The 18,026-nt window shown below is 39.8% G+C and overlaps 1 protein-coding gene across 3 annotated transcripts in view; it reads right to left on the bottom strand.

The window, feature by feature from the left end:
- Positions 1-2,200: 2,200 nt before the first annotated feature.
- ENTPD6 (ectonucleoside triphosphate diphosphohydrolase 6) overlaps positions 2,201-18,026 on the bottom strand; it is a 104,597-nt gene continuing 88,771 nt past the window's right edge. For all 3 annotated transcript variants that reach the window (XM_030196274.1, XM_030196275.1, XM_030196273.1), the window contains exons 11-14: positions 17,777-17,917; positions 13,710-13,766; positions 4,304-4,416; positions 2,201-4,211 (exon numbers count right to left, since the gene is read on the bottom strand). In XM_030196274.1, coding sequence (XP_030052134.1) covers positions 4,122-4,211; positions 4,304-4,416; positions 13,710-13,766; positions 17,777-17,917 — 401 coding nt within the window. In that variant the 3' untranslated portion in view covers positions 2,201-4,121. The remainder of the gene's footprint in view (positions 4,212-4,303; positions 4,417-13,709; positions 13,767-17,776; positions 17,918-18,026) is intronic.

Raw genomic sequence — 18,026 nt, 5'->3', positions numbered from 1 at the left:
CGTCTGTGGCCGTGACCACCCTCATTCTTACCCTGTTTCTGGGAGTCAGTGGCTGTGCTGGCTTCTGCTTGTCTCTGTGTCTGTCTTAGTTTCTCTCTGGCTCTGTGTGCTGATTGCCTTACTGGATCTCACCTGGGTGGGCTATGCCTCTTCCAAGATGGCTGCCGACTCCTCTATGCCAGTATCCAAGATGGCTCCCGCTGTTCCTTCCTGTGGGCTGACTTCTCTGTGTGTCAAGCCTCTGTTTGGAGGCAAGGAGATTGCTGCAGCTGTGCCTCTGGTGTTGAAAGGCTTTATTAATCACTTAAGAGCCTGCAGCCCTTGCCTTTCGTCTAAGGGCCCTTGTATGTAGAGTGCTCTGTACACTGCTACATTGTTTGCTCTGTGTGAGTTTCTATGTTTGACTTGTTAGCTTGGGCACAGCTTTGCTTGTTAGCCTGTGTACAGCTTACTAGTTCTCCTGAGATTGCTCTGTGTATGTTTCTAGTGTACGACTTGTTAGCTTGGGCACAGCTTTGCTTGTTAGCCTGTGTACAGCTTTACTAGTTCTTCTGAGATTGCTCTGTGTATGTTTCTAGTGTATGACTTGTTAGCTTGGGCACAGCTTTGCTTGATCTCCTGTGTTTGCTGAGTGTATGTTCCTAGTGTATGACTTGTTAGCTTGGGCACAGCTTTGCTTGTTAGCCTGTGTACAGCTTTACCAGATCTCCTGGGTTTGCTTAGTGTATGTTTCTAGTGTATGACTGGTTAGCTTGGGCATAGCTTTCTTGTTAGCTTGTGTTCAGTTTCCTAGTCTTCTTGTGTTTAGCCTGCTGGTTTTCCCGTGTGTGTTTTCTTTTGCTTCTAGAGCTCCAGCCCTTGTTCAGTCTGTTGCCAACACTCCTTGATACTGAAGCTCCAGCCTCAGCCTTGTTCCTTGACTTGACCATTGCTTTAAACCTGCCTACTGCCAGAACCCGGACATTCCCTGCCTGTCTGCCTTGCTTTAGTCTAGGTACCTGGGAGCACTGCTGGATCCTGACTCCGGTTGTTCCTGTTGCTGGTTTCAGTTCTGGTTTTCCTGTAAGCCCTACCGGCTGCTCGAACCTGAGGGCTCAACCCTCGGGGAAAGGCAGCTAAGCGTAGGTGAAGCCTACTCTAGTGTGTTCCGGTCCAGTGCGTTCCAGTCCCGAGTGTTCCAGTGCAGGACTCCAGTCCGGGGTTCCAGTCTAGCCTGGTCTCTTCTCTGCTCCGAAGGTGATCTTGCCTGCCACTGCCGCTCCTTGGCAGTGGTCCAAGGCCTCACGTACCCAGGGTTCCCGGGGAAGAAGCCTGACAGAATGCCAAGGTCCTCGAGAACACGACAAGATTTCTAGGTTGTCTCAGACCTTACAGACAGTGGGTGGAATCCCACTGACCCAGCAAGCATCAACAGTATAATCGTGGGATCAGGCTGCTAATTTGCTGCCTGTCCACATTCACATAAATACCTTAAGTAAGGTACTTAGTGGTAAAGTCTCATATGTTAACCAGGTAGTAATGGTCTACATGCGTACAATGCCAATTACTGCCCGATTAGCGCCACGTGCCGTAAATTTTCCAATGCAAGTAAAAAATGAAATTACCGCCCAGGCCTTGCGGTAGCCGGGTGGTGTAGTTCAAAATTGATGCGGCTTAGTAAAAGGGCCCCTTGGTTTGATATCTGCCTGATTAAAAAGTAGCCAAAGTCCCAGTCTCGGTTCTCTCACAAGAACAGCTAAACTTGCAATTAACATTAAAATTAAACGGTTATGGAGAATTGACTACTTTAGATAACTTCTGAATGCATGCTTTTTGTGAGAAATAAGAGGATATTGAAAATATAAAAACTTGGTCTGTGTTTTCTTTTTTAATCCAGTAGTTTTCTCCTGGTTTCCTGCGCAGTCACAACCAAGCACAGGCTCTGGCACCAAGAGCAATTGTAAGCAGTTTTTTTTTTTATTGCTTTATATCCTTTCCCAGTCCCTTTAGGTCTAATCATTACAGCAAATTGTTGCCTAGGTAGCACAAACTGGGACTCCTTCCTGAACCTTGCAATGTCAGATGATAAAAATCCACTGTACACTGCCTCTATTGTACCTGTATGTGAAGTTGCCCCCTTTGAGATTACCTTGAATATGCATATGTTAGGTAGCTGTGTAAAAAAAAGTAAAACAATTTTTTGATTTTAAAATGATGTTAATTTATAAATTGTTTAGTTACCTAGAATACATACATAAATCAGAAAGTCAAAATTTTTCAGTTCTTCAATTCTTGGTTCTCATTTGCAAGAACAATGGTTATCAAAATATGTATTATGAGACAGTTAAGGAGAACACACTGTTTTAGATTACTCTGATTGAAAACATGCTCCATAAGAGAGGATACCAAGAAAATATTACAATGTTAAACCTTCAGCTTGTGCTTATATGGTATCAAGGTGGTGGTATCTCTTCAGTGTTGTTCTGAAAGAGAGATGGTTAGTTGTAGCCCTCAAGAATTGTATGGAACATTTTGGCACTTGGGCTGCTAAACACAGACCATTTCTGTTAAACAACAAAATAAATTCTCAATGTAAGTCTTAAAACTGCATGTGACTGAGACAATAAGCACAGAACAAGAGCTCACATTTGAATATAAATGCACATGAATATGCCTTAAGAAGATACTTATTGGAGCATATGGGAAAGACCCCATTCTGGCTCTATTTTCAGAAGCTGTTACTCAGTAGCATACCGTGGCACACTTATTTGGATTTTTCTATAAATTAGGCTCAATACAGCAGAATACTGTGTCCACAGAAGAATGTGCAAGAACTTCATGAGTTTTTCCACCAAGGTATTAGGAATGATGCGAGACCAACATTTTAACAGCTCACTACTGGAAGATGACAACCTGCCCATGCCTGGTTTTTAGGTGTTTTTTTTTTCTGGTCTGACAACTTCTCACTCTACTTTTGGGTTTCCAGTGAGCCTGTATAAGCAATTACCTGGGAGTTTCCCCTATTTTAAATCCCTCTCCCCCTCTAGTCAGTCCAGCCATTACTAAAATTCTTGGCTAGGGACACAAACTGCAGCTCCTCTCAGAACACAGCATATGTCTACAACCGTGTCATTGTTTTGAGAGTACCCTAAGTTTTTTTGTACACCATCAAACAATGTGGGATATTTAAATACTGCCTGCTGGTTTGATTTTGGAAAGACTTTTCATGAAGAATTGTTATGGAATAGCCCAAACTCCTCTGGATGAGTTTTTATCACTGGCTTCTGGAGTTTCCCCAATTGGTTTGGGAATTTGGGCTTGGGAAATACACCTGCTCTCCTGCATGGCAATGAACAGTACCAGCAATTCATGTTTACATTAGTCTTGGCAATTAATACTGAATATTATTAATTCACAAGGCAATAGTAAGATTGATGTTTCCATTACAGAACTTTCCACTGAGGACAGACTGGAATTGCACCAAAAGATACTAGGCACAATATACTCAACTACCCAGCAACATTAGAAACTTATATACAATCCATTAAAATGTAAAAAGGGCTTCTCAATTCAGTTAGTCCATAAAACGTTAGGCTCAGTTAGAACACTGACAATCCTTTCCTTTACCATAGCTTCTCAATAACTTCAGTGAAATGAAGCAGTCATTTAATAGCTTCTGAAAAAATAGTCCAAAATCCTTCAGTGTAAATGTCTCTTTCCCTCTCTCTCTCTCACTTGCTAGATATAAACTAATTACAAACTCTAGAGCAGATGTTGACAATCCCCAGCACACATGAACAAGTGGTATGCTGCAAAATAAAAGCACTACAATCATGTTCAAATCTTTGGGGCTGGCTCTGCTGATATCAGCATGGATGAGGATCACTACTCTCCCACAGCAACTACTGGCATTTGTTTTGGCAGTAGGTCGCAGAAAGATTACTGATTCCTGCTCTACAGACCAAATTGGAATTCTTTAGCATCCCAGTGGGAACACAGATGGTCAACTCTGTTTGCCTCCAAGGCTCCTTATAGCCACCTTTAACAATCTTTTTACAAAATTCCAGCTGGTATCAAGTCTTCATGATGGATGATCTGAAGTTCGCCCAGGCTTTGAGGATTATTCTTCAGCATAGCAAGCACTAGTGCTGTATTCCATTTAATGAATCAATATAGTGAAAAGTAGCTCCTAATGCCCAGCTTGTTTCAACGTTGTTAATTTTTCGAGCAAGCTACAACAAATAAATAAAATAAATTACAATATATAATATCTCAGTACAAAAGGGCTCACTGTTTGCAACTAACAACCAGTTATATTTATTACCTTCAAAACTTTGCTTTTTGGAAAACCCAGCTCTTGCAGCAATGTACTGATATACGTGAGATCCATGCAGAGAAAGGGATTCTCGCTTGGGACATTTTCCATAGTTTTACATGCTATAGAGGAAAGAGAAATCTTAGGCATACCTATAAAACATCAAACATTAATGACTCACACTTATCTAAATCAGCAATGATATCTACTCAGGCTAAAATTTATGGGACCCTTTTACAAAGGCACGCTGAAAAAATGGCCTGCAGTAGTGTAGATGCGTGTTCTGAATGCGCAAAGAATCATTTTTCAGTGCACCTGTAAAAAAACGCCTTTTTAAAAATTTTTCCTGAAAATGGACATGTGGCAAAATGAAAATTGAAGCGTCTATTTTGGGTCTGAGAGCTTACTGCCAGCCATTGACCCAGCGGTAAGGTCTCGGGCAGTAATGGTCTACACACGTAAAATGCCGATTATCACTCGCGTGCCAGAAAATAAAAATATTTTTCAGCGTGTGTAGTGGACGACAATCAACAATGAAATTACCGCAAGGGCCATGCGGTAGCCGGGTGGTAACTGAAAACTGACACGCATTGGGTGCACGTATGCACATACGTGGCTTAGTAAAAGGGCCTCTCTATTTGTCAGAGAAAATGATGGCAGATAAAGATCATATAGCCTATCCAGTCTGCTCATCCATACCAACTACTAAACTCAACAATCCCATCCTGTCCTTTAGAGATCCTCTGTGCTTGTCAAATGGGATACAATAAGAAGCATTATTTAAGGAAGAGAGAATACATGTTCCATTATTCTGCTTTAAAAACATATAAAAATTACTTAACTGTAACAGGAGCTCTTTGTAGACAGCAGTAGACACACAAATTTGTGACATATGAGAGTAGCAACATTTAAAGCTCTTAGAGCTCTTAAAATTTAAAATAGTTTTTCTGAGCATGCACAAATGTTCTTACACAATTCTCATGAGTAGTCCTCCATTTAAAGCAAAGCTTAGGAGTCAATATCCTGTTACAGCAGATAGGTATGTGTGTGTCTGATCTACACTGCTTACTACAGAGATCCTACATTACAGGTAAGCAATTTTGCTTTTTCAAGTAACAATTTGCCCTATTTTAATTTAGCTTTGATTTCTAAAAGCAATCTGGATACAAATATAGTTGGGGAAAGATGACTATGAACTGAAAAAGACTGTCTAAAACTGCTTTACCAAGGAGAAAGACCACATGATGAAAGGTGGAAAAGACTGATGCAGGCTCTATAGAGAGCAGGGAAGATGGTGAACAGGTCAAGCTTTCTTTTAACATGCCACATAGAGAACCTTTTCACTTGAAATGGTAAAACGTCTGAGTGGATCGCTTTCTAGAAGCTACTAAGGTTATCTTCTAGTTCCTGAGAAAATGCACGGGAGGCTACTAATGTACATTCAATATACATACTCTGTTAGTGCTAAGGAACTCATCAGCTGGAGATCTTTCTGTGATCCTGCGCTATTAAAAGGAGTCTGTTCTAAATGAATCGGTGTTTTGTGGACACATATATATTGAAGGTAGTGTCCTGGTCCTGTAAAATGTTGACCAACAGGTGTGGGAACCCTACTGGCACCAGCATTGTTCATGTGATGTCTATGTAAATTGAATCTTGTCTTAAGCATCTGGCCTGTTTCTCCAATATAGCATCCTTCGTTACATTTTTTACACTGAATGATATATACAGGACCAGGACACTGTACCAGTGACTTCACAGTGAGAATCCTGAAAGGTAACTTTAAAAACATACAAGAACGTAAGGCCTTTGAAGTCAGAATGATTGAATATTTTAACACCCAACAGAAAGGACTTAACAAGGATCTGGGGTTCTTAGCCCATTATAAACCATAAAGCTGTATGTCTCTGTTGATCACCCCACCCCTCACCTATCCACACCCATCCTGTTAGAATATCAATGATATGCTTTGATGTCCCCATGCATACCTCCTACCCACCCCCATCCTCCCACCCTGTCAGACTGTTATAGTAATGCTTGAATGTTTTCACTTATATACACTGTCAGCTAGCACATTTGCTTATTTCCGATCTGAGGAAGAAGGGCAACCTTCGAAAGCTAATCAAGAAATGTATTAAGTTATGTCCAATAAAAAAGGTATCATCTTATTTTCTTTTCCATGTTTTATTTTGTTTGATTTCTATTGATAACCTTAAGAGTGGACTAACACGGCTACCACACTCCAAAGACTAGAACCAAACTAAATTTATGATAATAAAATAAACAAAATTTATTAATATTTCCTTAAAAGTAACTCTTAAAAGTGACTCAACACAACGTTGTGTTTCGGCCTGTGGCCTACATCAGGAGTCTTATGTCCTTAATAAAAACTGATGATATAGGATAAACTTATGCTCTGAATTGGAAAAAGAGGTCTTGAAACAATCACATAAGGATGGTCTTGACAAAGACCGTTGTATTGAACTGTGATTCACTCAGATCTACGCAAATACGGAAACAATGCAAAAGCTAGTGAGCAATCAGGAGCTTATAAAGGGCAAAGGGCGCAAAATTTTGAAAGATAAGCAACCGTCAAATCCAACGATAAAAAACAAAAGGAAAAGTTTTAAATAACGAAATGCCAGTTGATAAACGGTCAGCGGTACAAAATATTATAAGTTGAAACTTGTTTCAAGACCTCTGTTTTCCAATTCTGAACATTAGTTTATCCCATAGGCATAGTTTGACTGTTTCATTTGGGGGGTGGGAGGATGGGGTGGAGCATATTAGCATATTCATTTGCATATATACATATGCAAATTAATATGCTAATATGGAGGAAGGAATTGAAATTTACAGGCAAAATCTCACAGATGCACATTTCAAAAAGCTTACATATTTCAATTAATAAATTCTGAATAAAATACTTTTTCTACCTTTGTTGTCTGATCATTTAGTTTTTCTATTCGCTTTGGTCCCAGTGTCTTCTATTTTATGCAGTGTCTTCTTTCCAGTAGGCTTCCCTCTGCTCCCCACCCTCCCAGTCCCATCCATCTCCTGCTCCTTCCCTCTGCTCCCCACCCCTCCCAGTCCCATCCATCTCTTGCTCCTTCCCTCTGCTCCCCACCCCTCCAATCCCATCCATCTTCCCTCTGCTGGCCCCCTCCCCGCGAGGTCCAGGATCTTGACTCCGTTTACCCCCTCTCTTCCTCCCTCCGGCGCAGGCAGCAGTCTTCTTCAACCTTTCTGTGCTCCTGGCAGCGGTAGCGATGTATACACGCTGCCTTCGGTCTGCCCCGGAAGCCTTCTCTTCAAGTTCCTGTTCCCACCTATGCGGGAACAGGAACTTGAAGAGAAGGCTTCAGGGCAGAGCCAAAGGCAGCGTGTACATCGCTACCGCTGCCAGGAACACAGAAAAGCTGAAGACTGCTGCCTGCGCCGGAGGGAGGAAGAGAGGGGGTAGACAGACACGTTCGTCTCCGCGGGTTCGCTTCCCTGCCCTCTCTGTCTGCGTCCCGCCTTCCTCTGATGTCATTTCCTTTCAGGCGGGACGCAGACAGAGAGGGCAGGGAACCGAAGCGGACGGAGATGAGTGCGTGCCTGTTTTTTTTTTTTACTACTAGCGCCAGTCGTCACGTCGTCGTCGTTTGGGGGGGCATTGCCCCCACTCGCCCCCCCCCCCAGTCTATGCCCATGGTTTATCCTATATCATCAGTTTTTATCAAGGACATAGGACTCCTGATGTAGGCTACAGGCCGAAACACAACGGTGTGTCGAGTCACTTTTAAGAGTTATTTTTAAGGAAATAATAAACAAAATTTATTATCATCATAAATTTTGTTTGGTTCTAGTCTTTGGAAAGGCCTGGTTCATATTCTCACCAAGTATGGCTATCATATAACATACAAGATCACCATTCAAGTCAATCCATTTGACAGGCATAATGTAAAGTGAAAAAAGTAGTCCACAAAGCACACCAAAAGTTTAGAACAATTCTTTATTCAAAGGAACATGATGTGGCCATGTTTTGCTGTATTGGCTGCATCAGGGGTTAATAGAACACTAAATAAGCACACATGGTATTAAAATCAATGACATACACAAAAATATCTTTAAAACATATACCCAAAGAAATTTATTAAAAAAAAAAAAAAAAAGAAAAAACATAATATTGAACCAAAGTAAAAGTCTTAATGCTTCCAGACTATCCAGTGTATATAAAAGGCAGTCTGTGTATTCAAAATGGCAGATTCAACTGTGGAAGGAGTCAGACTGCTACCTTATTGCTTTCAGAATTGCAGCTTGTGAGTATAATTTTAACTTTTCAATCCCATAGTATTTTTATAAGGGAGTTTTTAAAAATAGTTTTTAGGCTATTTTGGACCAGCTTTTGCTGACTAGGGGAAGCACTGCTTGTTAGCTCTGGTTTGGTATGTATCCTTTTAGATGATCCCTTAGCATGATTTTATATAGTTACCTTTTTTCAAACTGAAACTATCTGAGCTTATAAAATGGTCACATTTATTTACATTATTGAGTTGATTTTATGTTTTGATGTTGTTTTTACAATGTGTTTTAACATTAGTGAGAACCTACAAATTTTATGCTTGTGAGTTTAAATGTACATCATTAGCACACTGCATGATTATATGTATGCAGTTATTTTTGGTTCAATATTATGTTTTTTTCTTAAATTGTGTATATGTTTTTGATATTTTTGTATATGTCATTTATTTTAATACTGTGTGTGCTTATTTATTAGTGTTCTATTAACCCCTGATACAGCTAATACGGCGAAAAGTGGCCATGTCGGGTTCCTTTGAATAAAGAATTGTTCTGGACTTTTGGTCTGCTTTGTGGACTACTTTTTGCTGCTTTCTGCAGACATGTGATGCCTTTTCTTTCTGGCAATGAATGTAAACTGAAGCATTTTATTACTTGTTCCTCTGATGTTGTGGTCTATGTTTTCCTTTGTCTGTGTGATAACAGTTAGGTTGGAAAAATCAGACAGTTTAGACTGAGCATATACTGAGCAGAGGAGAAGAATGGAAGACCCACTGGTTTGGCACTGGATTGAATATGCATATGAATGTGATAATTTAAGATGTTTTGGTCTTGATTTCATTCCAAGAAACAGTCATGGAGATTATGGAAAGCAATTTCAGTTTCAGCAAAAAAATGGATATCATTTAAATTTAATTTAACTGATTTGAATAACTATATAGATTGGAAATCATTTATCTGAAATTTTTTTTATTCATTCTTTGCTACAAATGAAAGAATGTTTTCACCAACAAGAATATGCAGAATGCTAAAGTAACTTTTGAAAGAACCTGTTTAATTTTGAACTCGGCTTTATATAAGTAAAAATGCCATGTTAGTACTTTGATATTTGGAGTAGCACTCTTCTACTGTCAGAAAGCATATTGTTCAGAATCTACAAACAATGACAGAGAAAAGTCATTAATATATCTAAGTGGCTCTTATGTATTTTTCAATTGCTCCTGAAGCAACAATTAATGTTAATCATGGGCCTTCGTCAGGTAGTCACCTGAGCGGCTCCAAAACATCAAGTTAAGTTCTTTAAGTAACTTACAATTTGGAAAGCTTAAAACAATTTCTCTTGAATTCTGAATTATTTGGACATTAAAACTTTTTTTTTTAATGTATGGACTGTAGCACTCATTTAAAATTTTTAATACACCTGTAATGGAGATTTGACTAGTCCTGAAACACTTTCACATGTAAGCTTCTGAGGTCATTTTCTTCCCCTTTTAACAAAGGTGGCATTTATTTACTTAAAAACACGTGGAGGGGCAAAATCGAACAAAAACGCCTATCTCCATGGGCGTCTATGACCGAAAACGGGTAAGTGAAGAGGCGGGACAGACCGTATTTTCGAAAAAATGGACGTTTTTCAGCTGGGCATTTGTTTTTCTTAGCGATAATGGAAACTAAAAACGCCCAGCTCAAAAACGTCCTAATCCGAGCCATTTGGTCGTGGGAGGGGTCACGATTCGTAGTACAGTCGCCCCCCCCTGACATGCCAGGACACCAACTGGGCACCCTAGAGGTCAGTGCGGTGGACTTCAGACAACGCTCCCACATGCACAGCTCCCTTACCACGGGTGCTGAGCACCCAACCCCCCTCCCCCAAAACCCACTACCCACAAATGTACAACACTACCATAGCTCTTAGGGGTGAAGGGGGCACCTACATGTGGGTACAGTGGATTTCGGAGGCCTCCCATTTACCAGCACAAGTGTTACAGGTAGGGAGGATGGGCCTGGGTCCACCTGGCTGAAGTGCACTGCGGTACCCACTAAAAGTGCTCCAGGGACCTGCATACACACAGGCCTCTAGGACTTGTTGCTGCTATATAACATTGGCACACCAGTTGACACCTGAAGACTAATCTCTCCGAAAACGTCCTTTATTGGAATAAGCACCTTTACTCACAACTGTCAGAGCTGATAGTTTGTATCCAGCATATTCTGTTTGGTGCTACGTGATCAGTGAGTTGACAACACATATACAAGTAGGACTCTTCGTTTTGCATTCATTACTTGGTGTATTTATTGACCCCTGATGCAGACGCTTTTTAGCGTCGAAACACGGCCTGTGTCGGGTCGTTATCTCTGATATAATAAAGACTGTTGGACTCACGTCTCCAGTGGTGAATCGTCTATTAGTCTCTACGTTTGCCTTCTATGGAGGTGGGTACGGCATTTGAGGCTGGCATACAGGCTGGAAAAAAAGTTTTTAAAGTGGGGGTTTTTTGGTGGGAGGGGGTTAGTGACCACTAGGGGAGTCCGGGGAGGTCATCCCCGATTCCCTCCAGTGGTCATCTGGTCAGTTGGGGCACTTTTTTGGGACCTGTTCGTGAAAAAAAAAAAGGGTCCAAAAAAAGTGACCCAAAATCGCGGTAAAAACGCCTTTTTTTTCGATTATCAGCTAAAGATGCCCATCTCTCCTCGGCCGATAACCACGCCCCAGTTCCGCCTTCACCATGCCTCCGACACCCCCCCGTCAACTTTACCCGTTTCCGCAACGGATTGCAGTTGGAAACGCCCAAAATCGGCTTTCGATTATACCGATTGGGTTTACATTTGAAGTTTACCTCATTTACTGTATTTGTGTTTGATCATTTTACTATTGTTATACTGTTAAAATTGTAAATTTTATGTTAAACTATACCTGTTGTACACCACCATAGATGAACCCCTTCATAAAGGCAGTTAATAAAGCCCGATAAAAAAAACCCCCCACACACATCATTTTAAATACAGCAATTCAGTGTTTATTGCAGTTTTCTTGATTTTCAGTATTTGCGTCAATAATGAATAACAAGCCCTAGACCAGTTCTCACTTGTTTCTTTGCCTGGGGAATGGGTATTCATATAATGGTTTCTATCTTGCACATTTGTAGGTGGACTTGCCCTCTTCTCTAAAGAATACCCCAGGTATTGTACCTCTTGTCCTCAGAGCAACCATTTGTTTGGGTTCGCCATCAAGATGGCCTTCCATAGGTTTGTTGCTTTAATTAGGTCTTTCAGGACTTCAAGAGGGGGGGGGGGCTGTGTTATAGCCCTTTAATTTGTGTTAAGGGGCTTATAATGCAACTTAAAGCCCTAACATGGCTTGATAACTTCCCTTCTAATTGTGTCTGAAACTTGGAGTATATGATATTCCCTCTCAGTTCACCCAGCATGGAATTTCATAAGAGAAGCCCTTGGTAACTAAAAACTAACCTAGAAGAAAATATCAAACAAATCCTGACTGAGGAATGCACTGATAGAAAGTTAACCACTAGAAATCATATCATCAAGGCATATACAGGATCAAAATACCAGCAAAATACACAGGGGCGCTGAGTCATCAGCAATTTAAATACTTTAGCCAGCAGGTTGAACCAAATCCTGTATTTTACAGTTAGCCAAAAATGACTCATCAAAAGCAGTGTTACATGATCAAACCTATCAGCACAAGAATGCATAGTGATATTTTACCCCAATAAGCTGTCAATGTCCATTAAAAAAAAAAAAAAAAAAGATATTTCTGGAATATATGCATCAACTGCAGGAGATCCTTCTGTAAAAAAGTGCAATTATCCAACCACCCAAAATAGGATGGCCTTTTTAGAGAGGAAATATGATTATGAAAAGAAGCTAATAGAAATAAATAAAAAATAGAAAAGAAAATATACCTTTTTTATTGGACTAACAATACATTTTTGATTAGCTTTCAAAGGTAACCCTTCTTCAAAAGTGAATCAAAAGATGTATTAAGTTAGTCCAGTAAGAAAGGTATCATCTTATTTTCTTTTCTCTGTTTTGATTTATTTCTATTTATTACCTTTAAAAGTGAACTAACACGGCTACCACACCACTTTACTCAAGATGAAAAGAAGCAGGAAATCAAAAATTATACCTAATGTATACTACTACTACTACTTAAATTGACTCCTTCACAGAAATCCAGAGTAGAGAACTATGGCAACATGGCAGGGCGGGGACACCTTCCCCCTACCCCCCCACGCATTATCCACAGTAAGGGTAAGGGTCATTCATGTATAGCGGTTTACATTTTATATTAGTGCCTCTGATTTTACAGGATTCACTTTCAATCCATGTTTTATCAACCATCCTGATACAGCATTTCAAAAAAGAGTTAAACTCCATAAGGTCTACAGCAATGAGATCATTGAAATACACCAACTGATGTCATCTGTATGTGCTGACCCCATAGCTCTGACAGTAGATTATTGAACTAATAAGATGCTAGCTAATTTTGGAGTCAGTACTGAACACAGAGGGACACCAAAGGATAACATAAATAGAATTTAGATGCTGCAGAATGCCAATGCACTGAAGATTAGCCATCTTGTAGAAAAGCAGTAAAGAGCTGAATCACAAATGACCAAATCATATAGACATGACAGAAACAGACAATTAACAAGATCAAATGAAATGCTAATATCTAGTGTTACTAAAATAGCAATTTTGCCAGCATCTAGATTCACCACAATTTCATTCAATAGTGCTAATAGAGCAGACTTGTGGAACTTCCTACAGCCATACTGTCTTGGGATAAACTATGTTCAGTTTCTTTAGAAAGTTAGTAAATTGTCCCAAAACTGCCTTTTCTGCAATTTTAGACAGAAGATGGAGACTGGAGATGGGCTGATAATTTGAAAGATCAGCTTGATCCAAATGTGGCTTTTTCAATGAAGATTTACTCCTAGCTTCTTTCCAGAACTTGGGAAGAACACCCTCTCAAAAATTAAATCATTGTACAAATATAATATCCCAAATCTGATTCAGTATTATTTATAAGGATTGCAAAGATTGGGTTGTGGGAAGCAGCGGACATATTTATATCTAAAAGTAGATTCTCTAAGACTACTTTACTTACTGTACTTGGCTGCATTTTCAAAGTCTTCAAGCTTTAGGCTCCCTCCTTCTTCTAAATCTGGGAGAAAAATCGCACTGTTCAAAATTACAAGTACACTTAATTTTCTTTCATGAAATAAAATATAGAAGTGGTATTCATTTCCGGTCCTTGAGGGTCACAAAGAGTCTGGGGTTTCAGGCTATTCAAAACGGAGATAAATTTGCAAGTCTACTACCACCAAATCTATCTCATGCATATTCAGCAGCGTATCCTGAAAACTTGACCTGTTTGAAGGCTTCAAAGATCTTCGTTGTACACCATAGAAATATGGCATACTCTACATCAGACGTGAAAATTAGGCAAATGGATAGCAATGTCATTTGGAAATCACCTTGCAAGATGAGGATACCATTCTTCAGATCTACAGAACCCTCTCAAACAGAAAAATAAGTCTAGAGGCTCAAGTGAAACTCTGGCAGCCAAGTCATGTGATGACCCATCTGACAAGGCTAGCTGAGGTCAAACTCAGGTTTGATAACAGTATTATTCCATGAATAAAATCTTTAAATGACTTGCTGGGATAAAAGTAGACACAGAGGCCCCATTCAAAATCTGGTAGCCATCATGTTCCTTCTAGTCATCGGGAAGATGCATACTAGCAGAATTTGGGGAGGAAAATTTTCAAAGCATTTTATTTGCATTAACTAGCCATCTGAAACCTACCCCTAGCAATATAACTAAAGTGTATTTTTCAACAAAATGTGACCTTTTGACCTATTTGAAAGGAGGTAATCCTTCCTGGGCAACACATTTGAGTTGGGGAGGGGGGAGAGGAATAGACTCAAAGAAAAGATATCAATTTAAAAACTCTGCAAGTATTTTTCCAGCAAAAGATCTACCTTCAGAAAATGTGCATGTGAATTACTCTTTGCCCATGACAAGTTTCAAAGCAAAAGTGCACGTGTACTTTCACTCAGATAATTGGTAAAAGCCTGCAGGTAAAAAAGGTACACATGCTGATTTTTGTCCCAATGCAGACAAGTCTGAACACTACTCCTTTAAAAATTTGTTTATGTGCACTACTGGAGCCCCTTCATAAATGAAATTTCTGTCACATAATTTTTCAATTGTAAAATATTTTCAAGTCCTGAAAAACACGAAGAGTCCAGTGGCAGTACTATGCACTGATAAGCTAAGGACTGGGATTGATTTTTGGGTTAGATCCTGAATCCTGGATCAGCAGGGTGTTCAGAGTCCTGGGGGAAGGGAGGCGCCAGCCATGACTCAGTGATACACAATGAAAAAAACCATAGCATTTATATGGCTGCATTTTAGAGAAAACTGCTGTCTGACCACTAGTAGATAACCGTCACTACAATGACTGGGTAAGTATAGAGCAGATATAAAAGTGTGGAATAAACCCCAGGCCAACTGTGAATGAAGGTTCGTGGCACCATAGGCTAAAAGGAGACCAGATTCAATGGAGCTGGAAGCCACTGCTAGTGGTAAATAAAGCTGTAAAACACAATTTTTTAAAAAGCTGATCCCCCCCTAGGTCCCACAAAATTAAGAGCAGCATCAATATTTGTGAAATGAAAAAATGTTTAAAAGGACTAACCAACTTTCCAAAACAAAACAAAAACAGAACACATGATTTGAACTATGCAAATGCTGGTACTGGTAATGAATCTCGGAAAATGAGTACTGCCTCAATATTTTTTTCCAGCCTTAAATCTAAACAAATGGCAACATAAGAAACATTTACAGTACACAAGCTTAACATACAATAATTGAAAAGCACTTTTCCAAAACTGATTCCAAATTGTTTTTGTTAGTTTTTGATCTATGCGATTAATTTTGTGGGGAAATATATTGCGTTTTCCATATAACATTGTAAATGTATAGTTCAGGCTATAACTAGCTCTTTTGTAACAGAAAGAAGTACATTATAGCTGTTTGAATTATTAGACAAAGGACTTGTGTTTTTCTGTAAGAAGCAGGAACAGGAGAAGTGGGAGGAAGGGGGCTTGTAAAAATACTGAAACACAGGAAAAACTTCAGTCAGGCCCCAGAGCTGAGATAAACTGTTGCATGAGGCCATGAAGGGAGAGGTTGTGACAGCCCAAGGCCAGAAGGCGGGAAATGGACATCTGTGAAATAGCAGGGAACTATTAACAAAGAAAGCAAAAGGGAGGGAGAAGTTAGGGGGGAAGAGAGTGAGAAGTCCCAGCTGCTAGCTGTTAAGCAGAACACTAGCAGACAGGCAGGTGACCATCAGCCAATGAGAAAAACTTAGGGGCAGACACTTAAATGTAACTCTATAAGATTCCACAGGTTTTATAAAGTGTGTGTGTTTGTGTGTGACTCGCAGTTTAGAGACACAGAGACACACACCCATTCTTGCAAGGATGATTTTTGAACAATAAATTACTTAATTAAGCCTTGGTTCATCAATCTGATTTTGTGAGTCTTATTTTTGTATAGGTTCTCAGGTTATCTGGGGGCTATTTATAACAATGTTGTTCATCAAGGCAAGGTTCATTTACTGTAGCTTATTCCTATGCCAACATTCTTGATGAACAAAATGAATTGTATAGAACAAAACTGACAAAAAATGGACTGAATGAGTTTTGGGAAAGTGCTTTTCAACTGTGGATTCATCCATTTCTAAGTCAAATATGTCTTGAAATGACCAAATCTATTTTTAAATATCCTAGAGGCTGACCGAAACCAGTGGTACCATGCAGTCTTGTGAGGCTGCTACAGAAAGTCTCGGTAGTCATCTAGATTCAGTGGCAGCAGTGGGCTGAACGAGTGAGCTCCATTCCTGCCTCTGAAGAGGAAGGCACAAGACAACCAGGGTTTGTTAAGGTAGGGCCTACAGGGTGGTTGGGCAGTCCAGGGAGGGGAGGGGGCAGGCAGCATGACATGTTTTCTACAGGGTGGGTGGGGGGAGTTTTTTGTACCTTTGACCATTTACTTTTTCTAACTGTGTTGGTCCTAGTCCCTTGATTCTGCTTTCTTTTGTCATCTCTTAAACTCTCTTGCCAGGGTTTCCTGTCCATTTGTCATTTTTCTCTTTGTTTTCTTCTATTTATTTTTCTGCCTCTCTGTCCAGATTTAATTCATTCTTACTATCCATTCTTTAATTTCCTTCTTTTTACTTCATCTGCCTATGGCTTTTCATCTTTTCCTCACTTTTGTTTTCCACATGCCCCTTCCTCTTATTCACCACTTTCACTAACTCTATCCTTTCTCCCTTCCCATCCAGAATCTTCCCTCTTTCTCTCCCCATCCTTTCAGTGTCTCCCCCTCTTTCTCTCTGCATCCTTCCATCCAGAAAGAGACTGATTTGCTGGAACACCTGTGAACTGTATCTCTGTGCTGAGAACAGCATAAGGTCAAGTTCAGAAGCGGCTCTGTGGCTTTCTATGAACTGAGTAACCAGTAATTTTGCTGTACAGAGACCTTGGACTAACCTGACCAAAGGGGCTCGCAGGAGGAATTTCTGCTGTAGCCTGAATAGGGAGGAGCCAATTCACCACCCATCTGGAATCCGAAGCTACGGACGGCAAGGGCGAGATACAGGACTCTTCCTTTTGTGCTCAGGTTTAGTTTTGAATTTTGGCTATGAAGGACTGGTTGCCTCAGAGCCTGTGGTGAGTAGCCTAACCTTGATGCTAAGATGGTAATCTCTGCTCAGGATATATTATAGTTGTGTAGTTATATATACATATATATTTTTTCATATATCTATTGATAATCCTTAGTGTATATTGTGTGCACATTATCTTATTTTTGTATTTTGTTTTGCATATTGAACTATTTTTCTATAATAAAATATTTCCATTTTCATCTTAGTCCTTTCATTGGTGGACAGCCTAACAAGAATCTAAGAGCCAATTTAAGTACTGGTCATCTCCTTAGCCAAACGAGTTCAGAGTAATTGCTGTCTGAGTGATTTTATGTTATTAACAGTGCCTACAGTCCTGACCTGGAAATACATAGGAGATACCTCTTAAGTAAAATGGTGATTAAAGTCTCACACAACATCGTCTCGCATAGAAATGAGAAATAGTTTCCCATACCAATTAAATTAACTTCTGCAGCCCGGTCATAATAATAAGAGAATGCGTAGAAATCCACATCCACTATTTCTTCAGCTTTATGCACTTTTTTATAGAGCATTTTTGCTACTTTGTTGAAACAGGATTCATACATGGGTTCTCCTAAGAGAAATAAAAATCAACAATTTTATAAATTTAAAAACTTTGATGACAGTTACACAGTGTAATTTATTTATAAAAACTTAATATGTTGCATACAGTGACCAAAATG

This window comes from Microcaecilia unicolor, chromosome 3, assembly GCF_901765095.1.
Source record: "Microcaecilia unicolor chromosome 3, aMicUni1.1, whole genome shotgun sequence".
Classification (NCBI taxonomy): domain Eukaryota; kingdom Metazoa; phylum Chordata; class Amphibia; order Gymnophiona; family Siphonopidae; genus Microcaecilia; species Microcaecilia unicolor.
The sequence above is the reverse complement of the archived record's forward strand: the minus strand, read 5'-3'. Positions and strand labels throughout refer to the sequence as shown.